General features: G+C 41.3%; 1 protein-coding gene across 2 annotated transcripts; it reads right to left on the bottom strand.

Moving 5' to 3' along the window:
* Positions 1–57: 57 nt before the first annotated feature.
* On the bottom strand, positions 58–18,086 carry SGPP1 (sphingosine-1-phosphate phosphatase 1). 2 transcript variants are annotated; one of them, XM_015865660.3, is made up of 3 exons: positions 17,319–18,086; positions 8,701–8,790; positions 58–6,287 (listed from the first exon to the last, which is right to left on the bottom strand). In XM_015865660.3, exons 1-3 carry the CDS (start codon positions 17,901–17,903, stop codon positions 5,736–5,738), a joined length of 1,227 nt encoding a protein of 408 aa, XP_015721146.1. In that variant the 5' UTR covers positions 17,904–18,086; the 3' UTR covers positions 58–5,735. The 2 variants fall into 2 exon arrangements, with proteins under 2 accessions (XP_015721146.1, XP_085403948.1); XM_085547822.1 differs by having other exon boundaries at positions 3,293–6,287; positions 17,300–18,055.
* Positions 18,087–18,824: the final 738 nt, after the last annotated feature.

The following is an 18,824-nucleotide window of genomic DNA, read 5'->3' as shown; positions in this document are numbered from 1 at the left end:
TTTGGGATTATTGTGACCTGCATCCAACTGGAAGGAATAAAGGCAACAGAACACAGCTGAATCCAACAATAGTTTATTACACACTCTTGGCAGATGAAGTGAGACACTTCAGTTACCAGCAAATATGAATTTAAATATTAGTTGACAACTGCAGAAAGTGTACAAGTACAAAAATATCATCAACAATAACCAAAGGTTCTGACATTAACTTCTAAGCAGCAGTTGTATGCTATTATACAGCGACCATTACAAGATCCTCAACCTAAATCAGGGCTTGCACTTGAAAGCACGTTTTGTTCTGTTTAAAATAAAAGCTCTCCAAGAGGCGGAGAGCCCGGGGGTACAGCCATGTCAATTCTCAAAGTACTATCAACATATAACTCCGCCTAATATGGAGAAATCTGTGTTATATTTTATGGATACTTGCTTTTACCAGGGAATACAGCAACAAGAAAAATATATGTGTGGAATTTTAAAAGCTAACCTCCGATACGCGCGATATCTTTAATATACATTTATATACTACTACAGATTTCATATAAATCAAGTACAAGCCAAATTTTGGCCCTATTTTAAGTGCATTTAGTTTATCGTAAAATCCCCTTCAGCTTCTGCTCTTAATTTTCAAGCTACCAAATCATCTCTTTCAGTGCTGGTATTATAAACACCCCTGTAGTAAAATCTCATTTCCATTTCAGGAGCATCGGCCTGGACTTCCACTGGACTTTCTAACAAAATAAAGTCCTCAAAAAAGAAAAACCCCACCCCTCAGTGACTGATTCAGTCACACAGTTGAGTGGAAATTGCAAGGGCTGCAAATTTACACTTAGGATTAATATTTTCAAGGTAGCGTTCTCCTTTGTACCCTTTGCACTCTTTGATCTTAATTATATCCTTCAAGCAATCACTACTTTGCTTCACTCTGTTAAATGGACTCTTACCAATATGCAAATTATTTCAGGTGCAGAACTAAATGCAAAAATCATTTTCTAATGCATAATTAACTTGCTTAAAACTCAGCATCTGATACGAGTATTTTAGAGAACACCTAAAGAATAATACCCTCTCTGCCACGATACCTCATTTTGTTTCCAGATTAAGTTTCATTTGCCCTTGTTTCACAAAGTAACAGAGGAAGAACAACAACGTTCGTGACCCAGATATCTATCAATCCGACACATAAAGTATTTACAGCCAATTTTAAATATGCTCATATATATCAGATGGAACAAAACACAATTAACCTTTCTACCAGAGTTTGGGGACGGACGGACATTTTCTTTACTTTGAAGGTAACACAGCACTGAGCCAGGCTGTCCAGAGATTTGATGGCATCTTCTTCTCTGGACATACTTAGAACCTGCCTGGATGCTCCCCTGTGCAGCCCACTGTCATGAACCTGCATTAGCAGGGGTTGGACTTCATGACCCCCAGAGGTCCTGTCCAATCCCTACAACTCCGGTACTCAGTCAAAGATGTGGCATTAAATCATTCAGTGCAACTTCCTGACACAAGGAATTCAAAGGCTTCTGAAAGTCATCTGTAGAATACAGCAGTAAATTGTATGACCCAGATACACTCTACATCTTAAAACAAAGACTATTATGTTGAGTCTCAGTAACCAAGAATCAGTTCTCCTGCCATTATTTCAGCTACTGACAGCATTCTGGATCTTGTCACTCAGCACTGCTACGGTACAGAGGAAAAAAATATCAATTAACTGCTGCTGATGTACAACCAGTTCCAGCTACTACAAAACAAATTCCAAGTCAAGTCCTTTAAAAGTCTTGTAAAAACTGGGCTAAGAGATCTTAAGAACAGCCTCCCAGACCTCAAAAGCAAGGATATGACATGTACACCTTAGAAGGTAAGTCACCTAACAGACACTAATTATTGGATGCATTCAGGGTTCATTCTCAATGCATGGAACTGGGTGCAGAAATCCCAACACCATTAATAGGAGTTGGGCAGCAATGGCCCCTCATACAATTGAGTAGTTCAACATCTTATATTGCATGTGAATCTCCCTTTTGTATTGAGAAAGCAAATACTGAAATAGAGACAACTTTTAACACAACAGATGTATTTACAAACAGCATGCAAGGCCTGTTTTATGTATCTGAGCAGCTAAAACAGCCACTAACAGCCCTTAAGTATTTACAAGTTCAAAACAATCCTCACGTAAGGAGAATTACAAGTAGCTCAGGACACTCCTTGGGAAATAAACAAGAAATGTGTAAAAAAAAAACACCAACAAAAGCAATAATAAAATCTAATAGTGGAGGAAAACATGTCAGCTTTTAAAATGTGGACTATTTAACACTGTTCTGGTATGAAGCAAACAAAGCCACGCATCACATTCCAAGATGCCATTCATAAAGAAGTACATCTTTCCGGTACCAGGTTGGTTGCTTTGTTTTTAATTTTTTCCCTCCACAAGAAAAGCTGTAACTAAACTTAAGAAAGAAGTTTCTACACGAAGAAGATGCAACTCCCTTTGGTTTTGCCCATTTACCTCCATTTTTCATTTTTATTTAAATTCACAAGGTTAATAATAAGGCAACGTGACCAGATGCTGAAGAGCCCCATGGGTGATTCCACAGAAGAAAGATGCTTCAGTCACGGTTCACAGAATGGGAAGCAAAACTAAGAGCTTTTATGGTAAACAAGAAGCTTTTTCCATAAGGAAAAGTTGTATAACTTGCATATGCGCTGTGCTGTGGGTCAGCCCCATCTGATTTCTTATGCATAAGGCAGATTAGGATTCTGTCTCTTTCATCCCACAGTAAATAAGAATTGAGTTCCAAACTACGCTCTACACTACTGTCAGCTTCAGCTTTCCATCCCACATGGCAATCAAATAATCCCAATTTATGTCTTTGTAAAAAATGCGAATCCATATCTGCTTCAAGAATGTAATTTTCTTACCTCAGGACTCAGAATTAAGGTGAACTGGAAGTGACATGTGAGTAATGTTTTTGCTCCACTCCATGAGATGTATGAAGCATATCGCCCTTCTGCAAAGACACTTCACTGCCCTTTTAAAGCTATGTTAAATGCATTTATCAATAATTTGGTACCAGCTGCTGCTCACACTAGAACCAATTACTGACATCCAACTCCAGCAGTACTTCAGGGATAAGAAAGTGCTCTACTTTTACCTGTTTTATTATGACTAATTGGAGGAATCTTAACTTGTCATTAACCAAAAATAAATTAAGATAAAAATATTTCCATCGGCTTTTTTTTTTTCCTTTCTTCTGCTTTATAACACTAATTCATACTACACGTCTTGTGCTAAACATGAAAATAGAGGAGTACAAGTTTATTCATGTAAACTTCAGAAAAGCAGCTGCAGTCTTAGTGACGGGGTAGTAAAGGTGCTGTACAAAGCAACATTCCAATACATGTTTTCTGTGGACTAAACAATGTACTACATGGAACGTGACACTCTGAAGTACATATAAAAATATAAAATATATATTTTGAGTAATGGTAGAATAAGCTACAGTGCAATTTTCCTTTGCCCAGTGAAAGTCCTGCATTTCCCTCCCACTCTTTCTATATCTTCCACGGCAGGATCCATTAATAGTACAACAGAGCAAGCACAGCTACAGAAGACACTGTAAGAACACCCTTGCTTTGTAAACTTCAAGTTCCTAAACATCAAATACGTACCTTAAAAAATTAGGTTTTGTTCACACATGCTACAGTTTTAAGATGTTTTATAGTAAAATGCAAAGTTAAGAAGTTTAATGAAAATATGTCCTAAATTTTAGGAAAAGTCATCCCATTGTTGTCATCAGATGCCTTCAAAGTAATTGGAACCACAAACATTTGTTGAGGGCTTTTAAACATAAGGCATTTTGTGTACATTCCCGCCAGCTGTTATTTCAATGACTGCTTTAGTGCTCAAAGCCAAAGCAGAGGAAATCAAAACCCTCAAAACCTTGGAAACAAATTTGTCTTTCATATACATTCAGCAGACAACTGCAATAAAGGAAAAGACGAACAAATAATAGAAATATGCACTGAAATAAGCCAACCACCTTCCACAAGGTAAGATCTTGTCAGCTGTAAAAGCAGTTCAACTGAATCAGTTCTTCTGAATACGCTCATAGCTGTGCATTCTGAGCACACATCTCATGTCCTCTATTGCCAGCGTATGGAATCTCTGACTGCTTTGAAGAAAGAGATACAAACTCAAGTTTTTCATTTACATATTAACAGTTCTGAGTTCGCACCTCTAGTAAAAAGAACCTCCTAATTGCAAGTCTTTTGTAAGAAAATGTAAGCTGTGCATTCCAGCTGGATGATTCCTTAACCAGATCATTGTTTTACTGAAAGAAATGATGATACAAATAAAAGCAGCTCCCATCTGATCAAACAGTAAGACAGATCTTGCTGCAACACACCAGTCTCTAACGTGGAAACAACTGGGTAACACAGTAACAGACAAAATGAAACCGAAAAAGAAACAAATGAAGCCACAATTGAAGGGTCAGCCATGAACAAACTGCTCATGAAACGACCGTGCTTTCGTTTGCATGCTCATACCTACCTGCCAGAACGCTTAATGAACTTACTTTGATCATTATCTTATAGCTAAGTTGGGTCAAAGTGATTATTACCTTTTAACACAGTATGTTAGTGAATTAAAATATCTACTTTTTTCAAGAATAAGGACATTTTCTAAGCGTCCATCTGAAAAGCACAGTACTAATCAGTTTGCAATACTATATTAGGACCCCTTCTTAATAAAACGGAGTATTTTTATTGGTTTTATTTCCATATAATTGTGAATATCTCCAGAAAAATATATCCTCTTCAAGTAGCTTACAATACACATTAAAAATACCTACAAATAGGTTATTGCCCATTTATAATCTCTTGAAGTCAAGAACAATTCTTGTGTCATTTTGCATATGCAATTTCAACAGGCTAAACCATGAAAATTCCAGTTCACTTGAACCATGGACAGTCACCGCTTAAAAATACCTGCCTAATTACATACCATTTTAAACACAATTAGTCTTTTTACATCACAGTATACGTGGCATTTCTTAATTTAGCGACAGAAAGGCACAGTTATTAAACCGTAATATACAGTACCTGAATCATACATGCTCTAGTGTTATTTACCACCAGTGCCAATCCAGACAACTTATTCTGCAGGGGACGCTAAGGAAAAAAAGCTTCTACTTGGAGGGGCTTTCTTTTAAGAAAAACAAGTTTGGTCCATTAAAAATGCCTATTAGCCAAAACATCTTAAGCCCAACTTTTGGGACATAAGTGAGGAAAACCAACTTAGCGCTGTACGGCCCAACAACTTGAATAAGTTACAATGAAATGGAAACAAAACAAAAAAAAAAAACAAACATGAATGAAGCTTTCTGATTAGCTGTCAGACATACCTGTTAAAGCATCAACGTATACAGATACAGTATGACAGACATTCCAGATACATTCATTGCATCACACGCAAACAGACTCTGTGACAGCAGTAAGTCTAGACACAGCATTTATAGACTTCAGCACTTCTCAAGGTATCCACCTTCTGGCCCCACAGCACACCAGAGATGTGCAATGTCTTCTAAATGCTTTGTCTGCTATGTACCGCTGTGAAAGTGAAGACCCTGCTGAAAGCCAAGCTCGCTGGCCTTCCCTTAGCAAACTAGTGCACCTCATCCAAAAGCAACTAGCTCTGCTTTCCTACTTTAAGTGATAAATCTACATCAGGAAAGACCAATAAAATGGAAGACGCAAGGAACGATAGACATGAGGGAGAACCCAACCATCCCATACGTGATATAGCGATAGGGTAGCTCAACTTCCATGCGTTGTCTCGCTTTCCGTACGTCATCGTGTGGTATGCGAAATATTTTACATGCCAGTGGAATAGTGGCTTTCTTCATTGCTATTTTTGTTAGTAACAGAATTATTACTCCAATCAACAACCGTAATATGGCTTTTCCAAACACAGTCACGGTGAGAGAGGAAAGAGATAAAGGCAGTGTATCAAGAGGGGGATCTAGATTCACACCCATCATGTAGTTAACGTGAGAACCACAGGCTACTCCGGCACCACAGCCCAGGATCTGAGCTGTGTCTCCTCGTGATGTGCTCCACGTGTCCAGAGTAAAAGAGAAGATGCCCAGGGCTAAATGCAGACTGATGATAATTAGGGGCGCGTACTTGTAAGTTAGGTTGAAGTCATCAATCAAGTCCACAAGTGGATGGAAGACAATTAGGATGAGAATTGCATACAGAAATCCAGCAATAACATCCTGTTGAGGAGAGAAAAAGATGCTTTCAGTGTAGAAACGATTTTAAAAACATAGTTTAAGTTACATTAGCATAGAGACGAGCCCAGCTGCTTCACTGCTAAACACTACTTCCACATTCCCATCTTTTCATATTTACTGGACATGCCTTTTTTTGTTGAGGGTAAAGTAAGGAATTGTATTTGATCAAATGAAACTGTAGAACTGCCTAACTGCTGGCTGTGAGTAATGGTAAGGCAGCAGAAGACCACAGCAGACAGATGTTAGAGCAGCTGGGACTCCACACAACTTCAGATTCGGAATAAGCAACAGCAAAAACAATAAATGCTTCCCATTGTGCAACTACCGAAGAAGAGAAAGGGAAGGAAATTTGGCGTCTTCACACCTGAAGTTCAGTTTTATTATTATTTTTTAAAAGCATCTTCATGAAAACGTTCCTCTACTTATTTTTCGACTTATCAGTAAATTTCAGCTGTTGTTGATTAATTATTCTGTTGCACAGAATTACCTATGAATTTTGTCACCTTCATTTGTCAATAAGCCTGTTGAAGTCTTTGTAGACACAAAAGCGCTACAGGCCAAACCACCTTTATCACATTATCACATGCTTACCAGATTTCCCATGCAGGTCAAGAGGCAGCATTTCCATCTGCAGTATTTCTACTGCTGTCTTCAATCAATCACTTTTATTCACTTCCACTAATTAAATGCTTGATAAAAGCTCTAATACAATTTGACTGATACAAAGTCAGACTTAGTCATTTCAGAAGCTTTCTAGCATTTGCCACCCTACTCCCAACATTATGCAGCACAATTCATCTACATAATAGGTAACAATTAATTAAAAGGATTCACCCAAACTCTACAGTGATACAAGAGCTCTGAGTAGTGCAGCCTGTACGTCGCATTGCTACTTCTTGCATGACGTGGTTCTAGGGCACTGTCTGTCTTTAGCTGAAATAGCAGTGCATCCCAATTGTCCTCCATACAGACGGTTCTGACTTGGTAAGCCTCCAATTTGCTAATGCAAATCACTCATTCAGCTTTCCCCCAGCTGCCTTATTTTCACATGCTTCTTTTATGCTTCCTCCATCCACCAGTTTATTTATTCACTACCAACTTTACCTCTTTGTCAGCTTTTCTCCTTTCAGGAGGTAAACTTCCTCAGCCATCCCACATTCAGATTGCCATTTTGTAGCATTCTTTTGTTTCCCATTTATATCTTACCTGTGTTCATGTCTAGTTCGGGTGGGGGGCGTCTAATCTTTTTTTAAAGAAATTCTGTTTCTCAAGGATGAGAACTTTGTTATTCATTTCTTTTGAAATTTGATAAGTAAAACCCCAGCACACGCTTTGAAACCTGAGCACACACTAACAGACACTGTATTATCCAGCAAAATTACTTCTGCTCTGTAGGGGAAAGGCAGTCTATGCTTTGCTGCCTTAATCACCCAGTTCTGCACTAAATCTTCTGGAGTATAAATTAACAGAAGCTTGACATTCATTTTTTAGCTACCGTGTCAGTTCTGTAAGTATTCTGCTAAACCACCTCATACAATTTATCTAAGCAGATGTGCAGAAAGATCTTTGGAGGGATCAACCCCAAGGAATATCTTCTGAGAGAGATAACACAGTATCTCAAGGGAAGATATAAAAACCTTTTATACACAAACTTTCCAGAACAACAAGTACACATCCAATATTCCTCTGGTACTTCAATAAATGCACCAGACAAACGCAGGAGGTATTTCAAAGTTGTTCCAACTGTGGTTCAAACAACCACCTTTGAGTGGTCTATAATTTGGTTTTGCTTATACACCTAGTATAATCAGCTCAGCCTACAGTGCTCTATCACACCACATTTCTTTCTTTCATTCTGCTTCTAACACCTTCTGAAATCATCTTCTAAAGGACTCTGTGCAGAAACTAGCAGAACTGCTGCCCAAATACAGCATCCAGGTATTAACATCACTATTTGTATTGACCTCAAATTTAATAAGCATCAAGTTACAGAAACAATAACGATGCAGAAACCTGATAGAAAACTGCTCCAAACTGCTCAAGTCTACTGACCTTTACTGGAGCATCCAGTAATGATAAGACAGTCTAATAATACAGTTACCATTGTGTCTGGATACTTTGTTCTTTCCTGAATACACTCGCTGCATAGAAAAAACCAAGCACACACTGCAGCCCATACTGCAGTATGTTTCCTCCATTGAGGAAATGCAACTATTCTGTTCCTACAGGTATTCTACATGTCCTTTATATCCCACCCTGTATCCTGTAGAAGATACTCCAAAATAAATAACGTTAGATACAACAGCTGCACTGTAATAAATTCCACTGCAGAAGCATTTAAGTCAGAAATGAACAGAAGTTGTTAAAATAAAAATTCAATATGATCATTTCTTACCAAAATGGAATGCATTCCCATATAAATTCTACTGCAGCAAACCAAAGAACACCAGCAGAAGGCAAGGATCAGTCCGAACACAAGTGGATACTGGTGGGAAAAAAATTGAAAGACTGTATTAGTATTTGGGAGGTTAAAAAAATCACTAAGAAATCTACAATTAACTACAGAAATGTAACTCAGTAACAACCGATTCATGCATCTCATGCACACCCTTCTTCTTGTCTGAGTCTACCCAAGCCCACCTGACTACCTCCACTAAGTCTGCTTTTAATTAAGTCAATACATTATAAATTCAAACTTCAGTTTTTTCCTTGTACTGCTCTTTTGCACTCAGGCCACACGAATTTCAGACTGTTAGGATTTGGGGCTTTGGGCTGCTCTGTTGTGGTTTTGTTTGTTTTTCCCAGACCAAGTAAGAACAAGTTCATAGGTCTTTATAACAGTTAGTCTTGCCAAGCTGTGGTGCTCTAAATGGGGAACACAGCCACAGCCGATCCTTGAGTTATAAGCTGTGGAACAGTTTCACCCTGGGTCACACAGCTATGTGATACACTGGTACTGTTAGCAGCCAGCCAGACAGAATCCAGGAGCATTACCTTTCTCATGATAAAGCAGAATAATTTACTGTTGAATTCAATACCCTGCAGACTTCTTTAGAGGTTCTGCAATCCACTATGTGATCTCTGAGCACCAGTACTAAACTCCTAGCACGGTAACCTTTGATCTCTAGGAAGTCACATAAATGTCTCTTACAAGCCATGCAACCTAATCAAAACCCATCAAATTATCACCAAGACCTTCCGGCAAAATAAAGATGTTGGCATCATTATAAAGGCTCTTCATTAGGAAAGAACCATTTACTTGGTTACAACAAGCATGTAGCAGAGTGTGGAAACAGCATATTAACTTTTATAGGTTTGGGATAAAAGAAATAGAGCACCACCTCCACAGCTTGACACTGCAGTAAGAAATGCTTTCCTCACCACTGCATTGCAAGGTGTTGTGTAAAACAAGATACAGCTTCCCTTTTCAGGTTTAAAATAACCAGTAGTTACATACAAGAAGCTGTCACAAGACGAAGCATTTCCAAAATTGCTTTACTTCCTATATGCAATGATATCAACATCAGCCTTTTCATTGTTTTCAGCATCAGCAGGTCAGATGTATGTGATACCTCAGAACAAAAAACTGCATTTCAGGCCCTTCTCTTGCCCTTCCCTTGTTCTTTCATGCAGATGAAGGGCAAAATAGCCACCCTGCTAGAGAAAAGTCTTTAATTCACTTGAAGCTGTACGTTATTTGTGAAGGCTGCTTAACAAATTTACAGTCTCCTAAATCAGTATTTCAATGAAAGCCTTGAGGAAATATGATTGGTTTCCCATATTACTGCATCACTCCTTGAATTCTCAAGTCCGGGTTGATCTTCACAAGACAAACCTTAGAGAAAAAATTCCTAATCTAACAGAAAATCAGGGATTTTACATCTCACACAAAACCAGGTTTTACCTTAAAATCATTTCTATGTGCCCAGCTCACTGCTGTGCTGCATCTAGTTTAGACTGATTAATGAAATAAGCCCTTTTTTCTGCTGCAATTGCCTGCAAACTGTACCTGAACAAAGTTACATTCCTAATAACTTATTTCTAATGGAAAGGAGGGAAGGAGCTCAGAAGCTGGAGGTTTGACAGGAAGACTAATGAAGTGGCAGGACCAGCAGGGTACAGCAGCTAATGATACTGCAATGATAAGTTTGGATGGCGCAGGAGATGATGGCAGAGAAACTAACAGCAAGAGCCTCAGAAGAAGGAGCACAAAGAAAGAGGAGAGTGTTGTGAGCTGTGCTTTAAGAGCTCTCAGCAAGTCATTATAACAGCAGGAGGAACAGGAGAAAGTCTGGAAATGAAGCAATTGCTGTCAGGAATTCTCAAGAGAGAGGCGTTAGGGGGAAAAGCAAGTTGTCATTAACTCCCACTTAGAAGAAAGTTTTGGAAAGAACACCTGGCTCCCACACCAATATATAAATTTTTTATGCTGTTGGGAACAGACTTCCATTGAAACACATAAAAACACCGGACAGCTTGGTTCCACTGCACCAACAGTTTCCAGCACAGAATCACAGAATGACCTCAAGGATCATGTAGTTCCAACCCCCCTGCCTGGCAGGGCCACCAAATACACACCTTTACTAGATCAGGTTGCCCAGGGCCCCGTCCAACCTGGCCTTGAACACCTCCAAGGACGAGGCATCCACAACCTCCCTGGGCAGCCTGTTCCAGGGCCTAACCACTCTCCTAGTGAAGAACTTCCCCCTAACATCCAACCTAAATCTTCCCTCTTTTAACTTAAAACCATTTCCCCATGTCCTGCTATTGTCAGCGCACCAGCACACCAGAAAGCAGCAGGCTACCAGAACAATGATTACCACTGGAATAACATTCCACAATGAAGCAGTTAGTAGATTTCCATGGTTAGCTCCCACGTTAACCATTCCCATCCATGCTCCCAACGGGCACATGTGGGCAACTGCTGGGTTATGAAAACTGATAAGTTATTTTACTGACTGGTCAGCAGAACGACCTCCCCTGTTAGAGCAAAAATAAAGCATGATATACTGCTTCTCTGGGGCCTGTTTTCACTCCTGCCTCTTAAAAGCAACCACTAAGATCAAGAATCCTTAAGCAGGTCCTACCAGTTTGGTGTTCTAAGATCTACCTTCAGGTGATAAGGCACTGGCATATTCTGTTCTCACACAAGGGATAAGTGTACCAGGTGACTGAAGGAGAATATTAACACTCTCACACACTTTGCAGCTCAGTAAGAACACAGCTCAGCACCACGCCAACTTGTAACACCACCTGGGGACAACACCAAGACCCTCAAAGAATAAAAAGAATGAAGTATTAGCAAGCATTTCCCAGGTCATGTTTCATCTGGAAAATAATGTCCCATTTCAATATGTATATATGCACACAGTGAGGTAACACCATTCATAACCTCCCACTGCCAAGGCATATGAAATCCCCTAAATATCATTCATCACCTACTGGCAAACTGCCCTAAGAGTATTACCATGTGTTATCAGCCCTGCTTGACAATAAACTGTGTTTCTCACAGCTCCTCTCTCAATCACAAATGAATCTTCAAAGAAAGAAACAGCTTCTAAGATGCTTTTGCCTTAAAACAGGCACATGTGATGGAATATTAATGTAAAAACCATCATAGAAACAAATGAAGTGTTCACAGAATACATGCCTACGTATGCCCTCTAAAATCAACTAGATATCTCAATTGGTTCTATGTCACATCAACAGTTTTGTATATGTGGAATAGTGATAGACCTGTGTAAGGCATTTGGTTTTCTAAAGTACAGCACTTTGTAACTTGACATTCTTAGCTTTACATTAAAAAGCTCACATAGCACTAAAGCTGAGCTTTAAAATCACACATTGACTCCAAACCAACATTTCTCCTTGAGGAAAGCACCCACATTTTGCATTAGATCAAATCACTGACCTCCACCTCACACAAATCTTTCTCCAGAGTCCAGAACAAGACTTTGGTAATATGCTTAAACATGTAGCACACCAAGGAGAAGTAGAGGCAGATGGAATTGACAGCGACCCAGAGAGCACAGATAAAAAGAAATGCAACGTACAGTCAAGTTACAGCCAGTGGCATTTTGGTTTTTAAACGTTGGCATTGATGTGATGTTTCTTTGAAGGCAAAGTGTCCTGGTCCTTTTATTTGTAAATGAGGGACAGATCGTGTTCTTAAGAAAACAAAATCAGACAAAAAATGAATGGATGTATTGAAGTCACACATTAAGTTAAAGGTCTGGGAATAAAGCTGGCTACCAGAACACTGACCTTCCCCCAGGCCTCAGTTTTGTTCCCACACTGAGGATCTTGTTCCAATCAAGTATACTGAACCAAATCAGTGCTGTCTGGAAAACAGCAGTGAATCCACTCCTGGGTAAGTTCTTGAGAACAGTTTGCCTTATCTTTTCAATGGAAAATTCCCATTTTTCTTTAACCACATCCTCCAAAAGAGTGTTTGTGAGCTTCTAACTGGATCACATAGCACACGTCCTCCCACCCCATACGCTGACTTTATGCCAAGTCTTAATAACATAACCATTGTTTTAAAATGCTCATAAGGAAACAATCTGTCTGAAAAGCTTTGACCTCGGTCAGAAAAGTCTTTCTTTTAGAATGGAACATTCATTAAACATACTCTAGATGCTCATTACTTCACAATTTAAAAGCACATTCTGTACTGGCTAAGTTTCCAGTACCCACGAAGGGATCCAAATTAATTTTCAACTATATTCAATGTTCTATAGTACTATTAAAATATCACTGAATAATAACTCAGAATCACAGAATGAATTTGAAAGAACTTATTTGGCCCACTTAGAAGAAAGAATAGAAGCTGCAATTACAGCACCATGTTTTTACCAGGAGCTCTGAGCTACGTATTGGTGACAGTCATCTGAAAAGCTATAAACGAGATGCTCCTTTGGCCACATGAGCACAAAACACAGCATCATTTTCTTCCTTCCGCTGACAAATCCTAACAGCAAAAGGCATAAAAATCTGAATAGGGAGGTTGGTGGCCCTGCCTGACATCAGGGTTGGAGATTCATGATCCTTAAAGTCCCTTCCAACCTGGGCCATTCTGTGATTCTTTGACATTATCAAAATCTCCTCTTTAAATTCTAAGATAAAGATTTCAGTGCCAGCCTTGTAAAGAGCTACAGGTTTAATTTTCCACTAAGTATCTGAAAAGAAATCAGGAGTTAAATAGGAATGTGAGCCTGTTCTTTCTCCTTGCAAGCAAACAAAATAACCTCCCTCAGCACATCCAGCAAGAATCACCTGCAACATTGGGCTTTCAGATCACCTCTACAGCCCAGCTTCTCACATCAGAAGAGTTTTATATTGATTGCTTAAGAAAAATGTAACACAACTCAAACAAGCACGCACGTCGCTCCCTGCACAATTCCCATGGTAGCAGTGTTATGATGAGACTATTCATCCAGCACCAACAGTTAATCACTCCTCGTTCCCAGGGGTATCTATAGCAAGTCAGCCTCTTGAAACAGAAGAGGCAGACAATTCTAATGCCTAAATGTAGTAGCGGTCCAATTGAACGATGCACAACTCTTTGAAATCCCAACACAGAGCCTGCACAACCCACCTCATTTTATCAGATTCATCAGCACTGCATGATAGAAGTGATGGTGCAAATGAAAGATGTCTGGAAGGGTGTTTGGGTTGGTACCATGTTACACACACAATTTGTACTATGGAGAATCAGCACAGCATTAAGTAAATGAAAACTACAAAATGCTTTGAGGTGTGTCAGTCAAAGCAACAGCTCCAAAATGGTTGGAGTCTACTGGAAGTTCAGCTGTAGGGCTTAATAGGCCACCATTCTCATCAGTGGGGTCATTGCTGGAGGGATTTGTACGTACAACACAGGCAGACAAGTACACAGGGAGGACAATCCTGTCATGCTCAATGATCTAAACTGCTTTGCAAGATAAGCCCTTCCCCACAATGCTAGTTAACAGTTAGATGCAAGCTACTCATCAATCGAGGCTACAGGCTCCCACTGTATATCAGTTTAACCAAGCAGCTCAGGAGGGCAGAGCCCTTAAGCCAGCAACTTGGCCAAAGCCAAGATATACTGACCAGCCAGGCCTAACTCAAACACAGTATCTAATTGAATTCAGAAATTCAAAGCCATCAATTAAAATTTAAATAAGACTTTCTCCCGCAGTCTCAGATTAATGCTTTTGGAGATCTGGTAGATAACAACTAGAGGTTCACACCATCTCTTCCATCCCACTCATGACACTGTTTAGAGCCAACCTGCATCTCAAATACAGCAGGTTTCCTCCAGTGTGACACAGGAACAGCGTTCCCTACATTCTATCAGGATCTACAGCCTCACTGTTTGTCCTTAAGCATCTTGTCCTCTTCTTTCAGTGTATCAGAACATTTAAGATGGGAAGAAAAATACAATTTGTAATACTCCTTTACTGTTGATTTGAGCTTTGTAATTCAAGCTTACCTTAATGTCTTTGGAACAGGTAGCGTTCCCAACTGAGATTTAAAAATATCTGTAATATTTAATGAAATGATGCAAGTAGAATCAAACGCTTCAGGCAAGCTCTCATAACAAAAGGAGAGAGTGAGAAACTACGTTCTGCACTTGAAAGAACTGTTAGCTATCATTAAACTTAACATCTGACTTTCATCTGGAATCAAAACACTTGCATTGAACACTGCACAATCACACTTAAAATACATCATCTCTCCAAATACTTTAAAATATTTGCTTATAAATGCAGTAGTTCTACTGCACGTAGCCTAAACTCCTTCTGAATACCATCTGAAATGTGAGTTGTTGTAATAGGATTAATGACATTGAATAATAGGGAACCCCAAATTGAACGAGTTAAAAGAGAAATCAATTGGAAATGAAGTTTTTTTGTTTCCGAATGGGTGAATTGGGCTGTACCTGGAACAATAAAAAGAACAGATTTTCTTTGTTCTCTATATTGTTTAAGGGAAAGACTAACAGATTGCTTGATAAAAAAGCATTACACAATACTAGGAAGTCATAACCCAGTAAAGCAAACTCCAAGTAAGTTATACAGGAAAGTGATCCCCCTTTCACTTGAATAAGCTCTCCTGGTGCAAGAGCTGCTCTCTTTGGTCTATGAAAGCCCCTGAAGTGTCCAACTCAGTTACTCCTACCCCAGGAAACCCTGCCAAGTATTACAGCCTTGTCTCCTAAAACTCAGCCCCGTCCCACTACAATTGTTCTGAACAAACACTGCTGAGATTTGGAGTCATATTTACCACATTAAGAGTCTGTGTAATGCTTGCTTATACTGAATGCAGGGAAAGGCTGTACCTCAACATCCACAAGTTTAAAATCTAACCACCTGTACCTGCTGATACACATCTGTAACTTTATAGCTTGCCAAGTAAGTTAGATGTCAGTTCCAACTGTTTCTGTTGCTGGTGTAGTACAACAACAGAAAAGGTTTTCATATAGATTCTACCCCTTCATCAAAGTCTGTAAAACACAGAGAACAGCAGGAGCATTAGATGAAAGCTCAGCTCCCATTAGAGATGTTAATTATCTTTCAGTAAATCCTATAGGTTAACTTTTAATATCTAGGAGTAATTTTTAAAGTCAGATAGTTTTTAAGCTGGTTTCTGAAAGGTTTGGTTTTCAAACTCACCTCATAGGAGAAATGAGTTCATCTGAAAGCTTGCTTTGCTCCCTCAGTCCTTACATGTGATTCTAAGTGAAGAACAAGGCTGTTGTATGCATGTAACTTCTTAATACACACTCATTAAAAATGTATCCAGTGAATTAACACAGTGTTTCACTGACTGCAGTTGCAGGGGTAGCAAAGAGGAGATTCAATCCAGTTTGCTGCCAAAAGAACTACCCTACACACTGTCAGTTTGCTGGTTTTATAAAAGCAGTCAAGGCAGGTTCTGCTTAGTACATGCCATCAAAATCTGTGCAATAATAACTGACTGATAATACGAAATGAGCCCCATTCATCCTTTATTAGCCGTCCCTCTCACACACCAAAGAAAAATGATGATATCCAGATATACAGACAGCCCTATATATATAGAAGCAGATATATGCTCTGGTTAAAGACCAACACAACACAGTCTCCAACCTTCAGCTCCTTCTTTCCTCTTGGGCACCCACTGAATACACTGAGATAAAGCCACAGGGTGGAGATTGCAAACCATAACTGGAAGATAACAGCTCAGCTCCTACACAAAGCTTAAGAAAAGAATTTTCCTGATCAGGGCACCACACATGGCTTAAAACAACCAAGTTCCATAACAGAGTTCGTAAATATTAACTGCTTAAAAGTAGAATCATTCCTTAACTTCAACTTTATACACAGAGCCCTGAAAACCTTACAAAGAATGTTTATTGCCTAGGAAAGCGTTCTGCCTCACTGACTGTAGGAACTGGTGCAGTGATTTAGAGGACTAAGTGCATGTTGGGCTTCCTTTGGATCCCCTGTTGTTGGCCATACCACTAACAGCGTGTTCCACAACGCAGCCTGTGTGCACAGATGGCCATCAGGATTCCTTCCTTCAGCTTCATGCACCGCTTCAATGCAACAGACCCCCGGAGCATTTGCCGACTGAAGGTTCTAAAAAGGTTCAGAGATTGCTTCCTGCTGCTCATTGCCATGTTAACAGTTGCAAAGCCATTTAAATTAAGCGCACACCGCAAAGCGATGAGCGAGAATCACCAGTTTACAGGCTATTCTACTATAAATAAGGGTTAAAGAAAAGGCGAACTGATTCCAGCCATAAGGTGACTCAAGGCAAAGCAGGCTCAGCAAAAAGCCCTTCAGTTCCTGGCTCCCCACCAAATTCTCAGTCAGTAGAAGCAGAATCCTATACAAACATCGGATGCCTATCGCAACTGCGTGCAAACCACTCCAACCCTACAAAAGAAAAGCTGAAAAACCTCACGGGAACAACACGCCCGTTGTTAATGCGGACTTAAAACACATACAGAGCTCACCACGCACCGCAGAAAAGGAGCTTTACCTGCCATCGGCCGTAGCTGAGCAGCAACAGAGCCAGAGGGATGGCAGTGCCCGACATGGCGTGTGTGGATGGCATGCTGTATTCCGAGTTGTAGAACACCTCCAGCTTCACCACGGGCGGCGATGCGGGCCGAGGCCAGCGGATGACATCCTTAGTGCACTGCCCCAGGTACATCACCCACACCCAGATGATGATCAACCTGCGGCCCAGCCAAGCGTCCAAGTTCCAGATGCAGAAAGGGAAAAAGAGGATGTAAAAGAGTTCGTTGCCCAGCTCGGTGCCCAGGCTGAACAGATAATAGAGGAAGCGGCTGCGGGTGTTGAACTCCATGCAGCCGTCCTCCTCCGTCAGGGAATTGCGGCGCGGCCTCCGCCACAGCTGCGGGGGAGCGGCCCCTCCGGGCACGGCCCCGTTCCCCTCGGGATGCCGCCGTCCGTCCGGAGCGGATCCGCCGTTCACCACCGGTCCCCGGCTCCCGGCCCAGCCGGCGGGGGCCTCCACCCCGCACAGCCGCTGGAAGGCGGCCACCCCGCGAGGGTCCTGCAGGTGAGCGGCCAGCCGGGCCAGGCGGCGGCACACGGCCATGGCGGGAGGCGAGAGGCCGCCAGAAGCGGCGGGGCTGAAGGACGGGCCCGGGAGGCGACGAGCTGAGAGGGGTCGAGGAGAAGCGGGGCGGCTCACAGCCTCACACGGCGGCTCCCAAGCGATGTTCACTGGAGGACGAGACTGAGCGGCTCCGGCCGCCCTCGCCCCAGCTCCCTGCACCGCTCAGCGGCGCCTGCGCGCTGCTCCCGCCCACACGGGCGGGGCCCTCCATGAGGAGAGCCCTCGGTGCTCGGATTGCTCGCCATCCCATCGAAGTCCAGCCCACAGGGGAAAGGGGAACCAACCAGGGCGGGGCGCTGCCCGGGCGGGCTGCATCAGCCTTGGCCTCGAGCCTGAGGCGCGAGTCTGGGGTCTGCTTGTTGCTTTTGTGAGCAGCGTGATCAAAGTGAACAGTTAGACTGAAAGCCTTCCTAACCTGGAATTCAAACATTAAAAACTTAAAGGAATACGACATGGAGGTGATGGTCCCTGTGTACTCAGCGCTGTGAGGCCACACGATGTTCAGTGTTGGGCCCCTTACTAAAAGAAAGACATTGAGGCCCTAGAAGGTGTCCAGAGAAAGGCAATGGAGCTGTGAGGGGTTTGGAGTCTGATGGGGAACTGCAGTTGTTCAGCATAGAGAAGATGAGGCTCAGGGGAGCCTGGAAGGAATCAGAATCACAGAATCAAGGTTGGAAAAGACCTAGATGATCATCTAGCCCAACCATTACCAATACTTCTAGGCTAAATCATATTCCTCAGCACCACATCCAAGCGTTTCTTGAACACTCCCATGGTCGGTGACTCCACCACCTCCCTGGGCAGTGCATTCCAGTGCCTGACTACTCTTTCCGAGAAGTAATACTTCCTAATGTCCAGCCTGAATCTCCCCTGACGCAGCTTAAAACCATTCCCTCTAGT

This window comes from Coturnix japonica, chromosome 5, assembly GCF_054131305.1.
Source record: "Coturnix japonica strain WE chromosome 5, WE-NBRP24, whole genome shotgun sequence".
In the NCBI taxonomy this organism is placed as follows: domain Eukaryota; kingdom Metazoa; phylum Chordata; class Aves; order Galliformes; family Phasianidae; genus Coturnix; species Coturnix japonica.
Note: the sequence above shows the minus strand (reverse complement) of the source record. Positions and strands in the feature narration are given on the sequence as shown.

Coding starts and splice junctions, on each gene's coding strand:
- SGPP1 (XM_015865660.3), bottom strand. CDS start 17,903: ATGGCCGTGTGCCGCCGCCTGGCCCGGCTGGCCGCTCACCTGCAGGAC. Junction 8,791..17,318: donor TCAGCTACGGCCGATGGCAG/GTAAAGCTCCTT, acceptor TTTTCCCACCAG/TATCCACTTGTGTTCGGACT. Junction 6,288..8,700: donor TGGGAATGCATTCCATTTTG/GTAAGAAATGAT, acceptor TCTCCTCAACAG/GATGTTATTGCTGGATTTCT.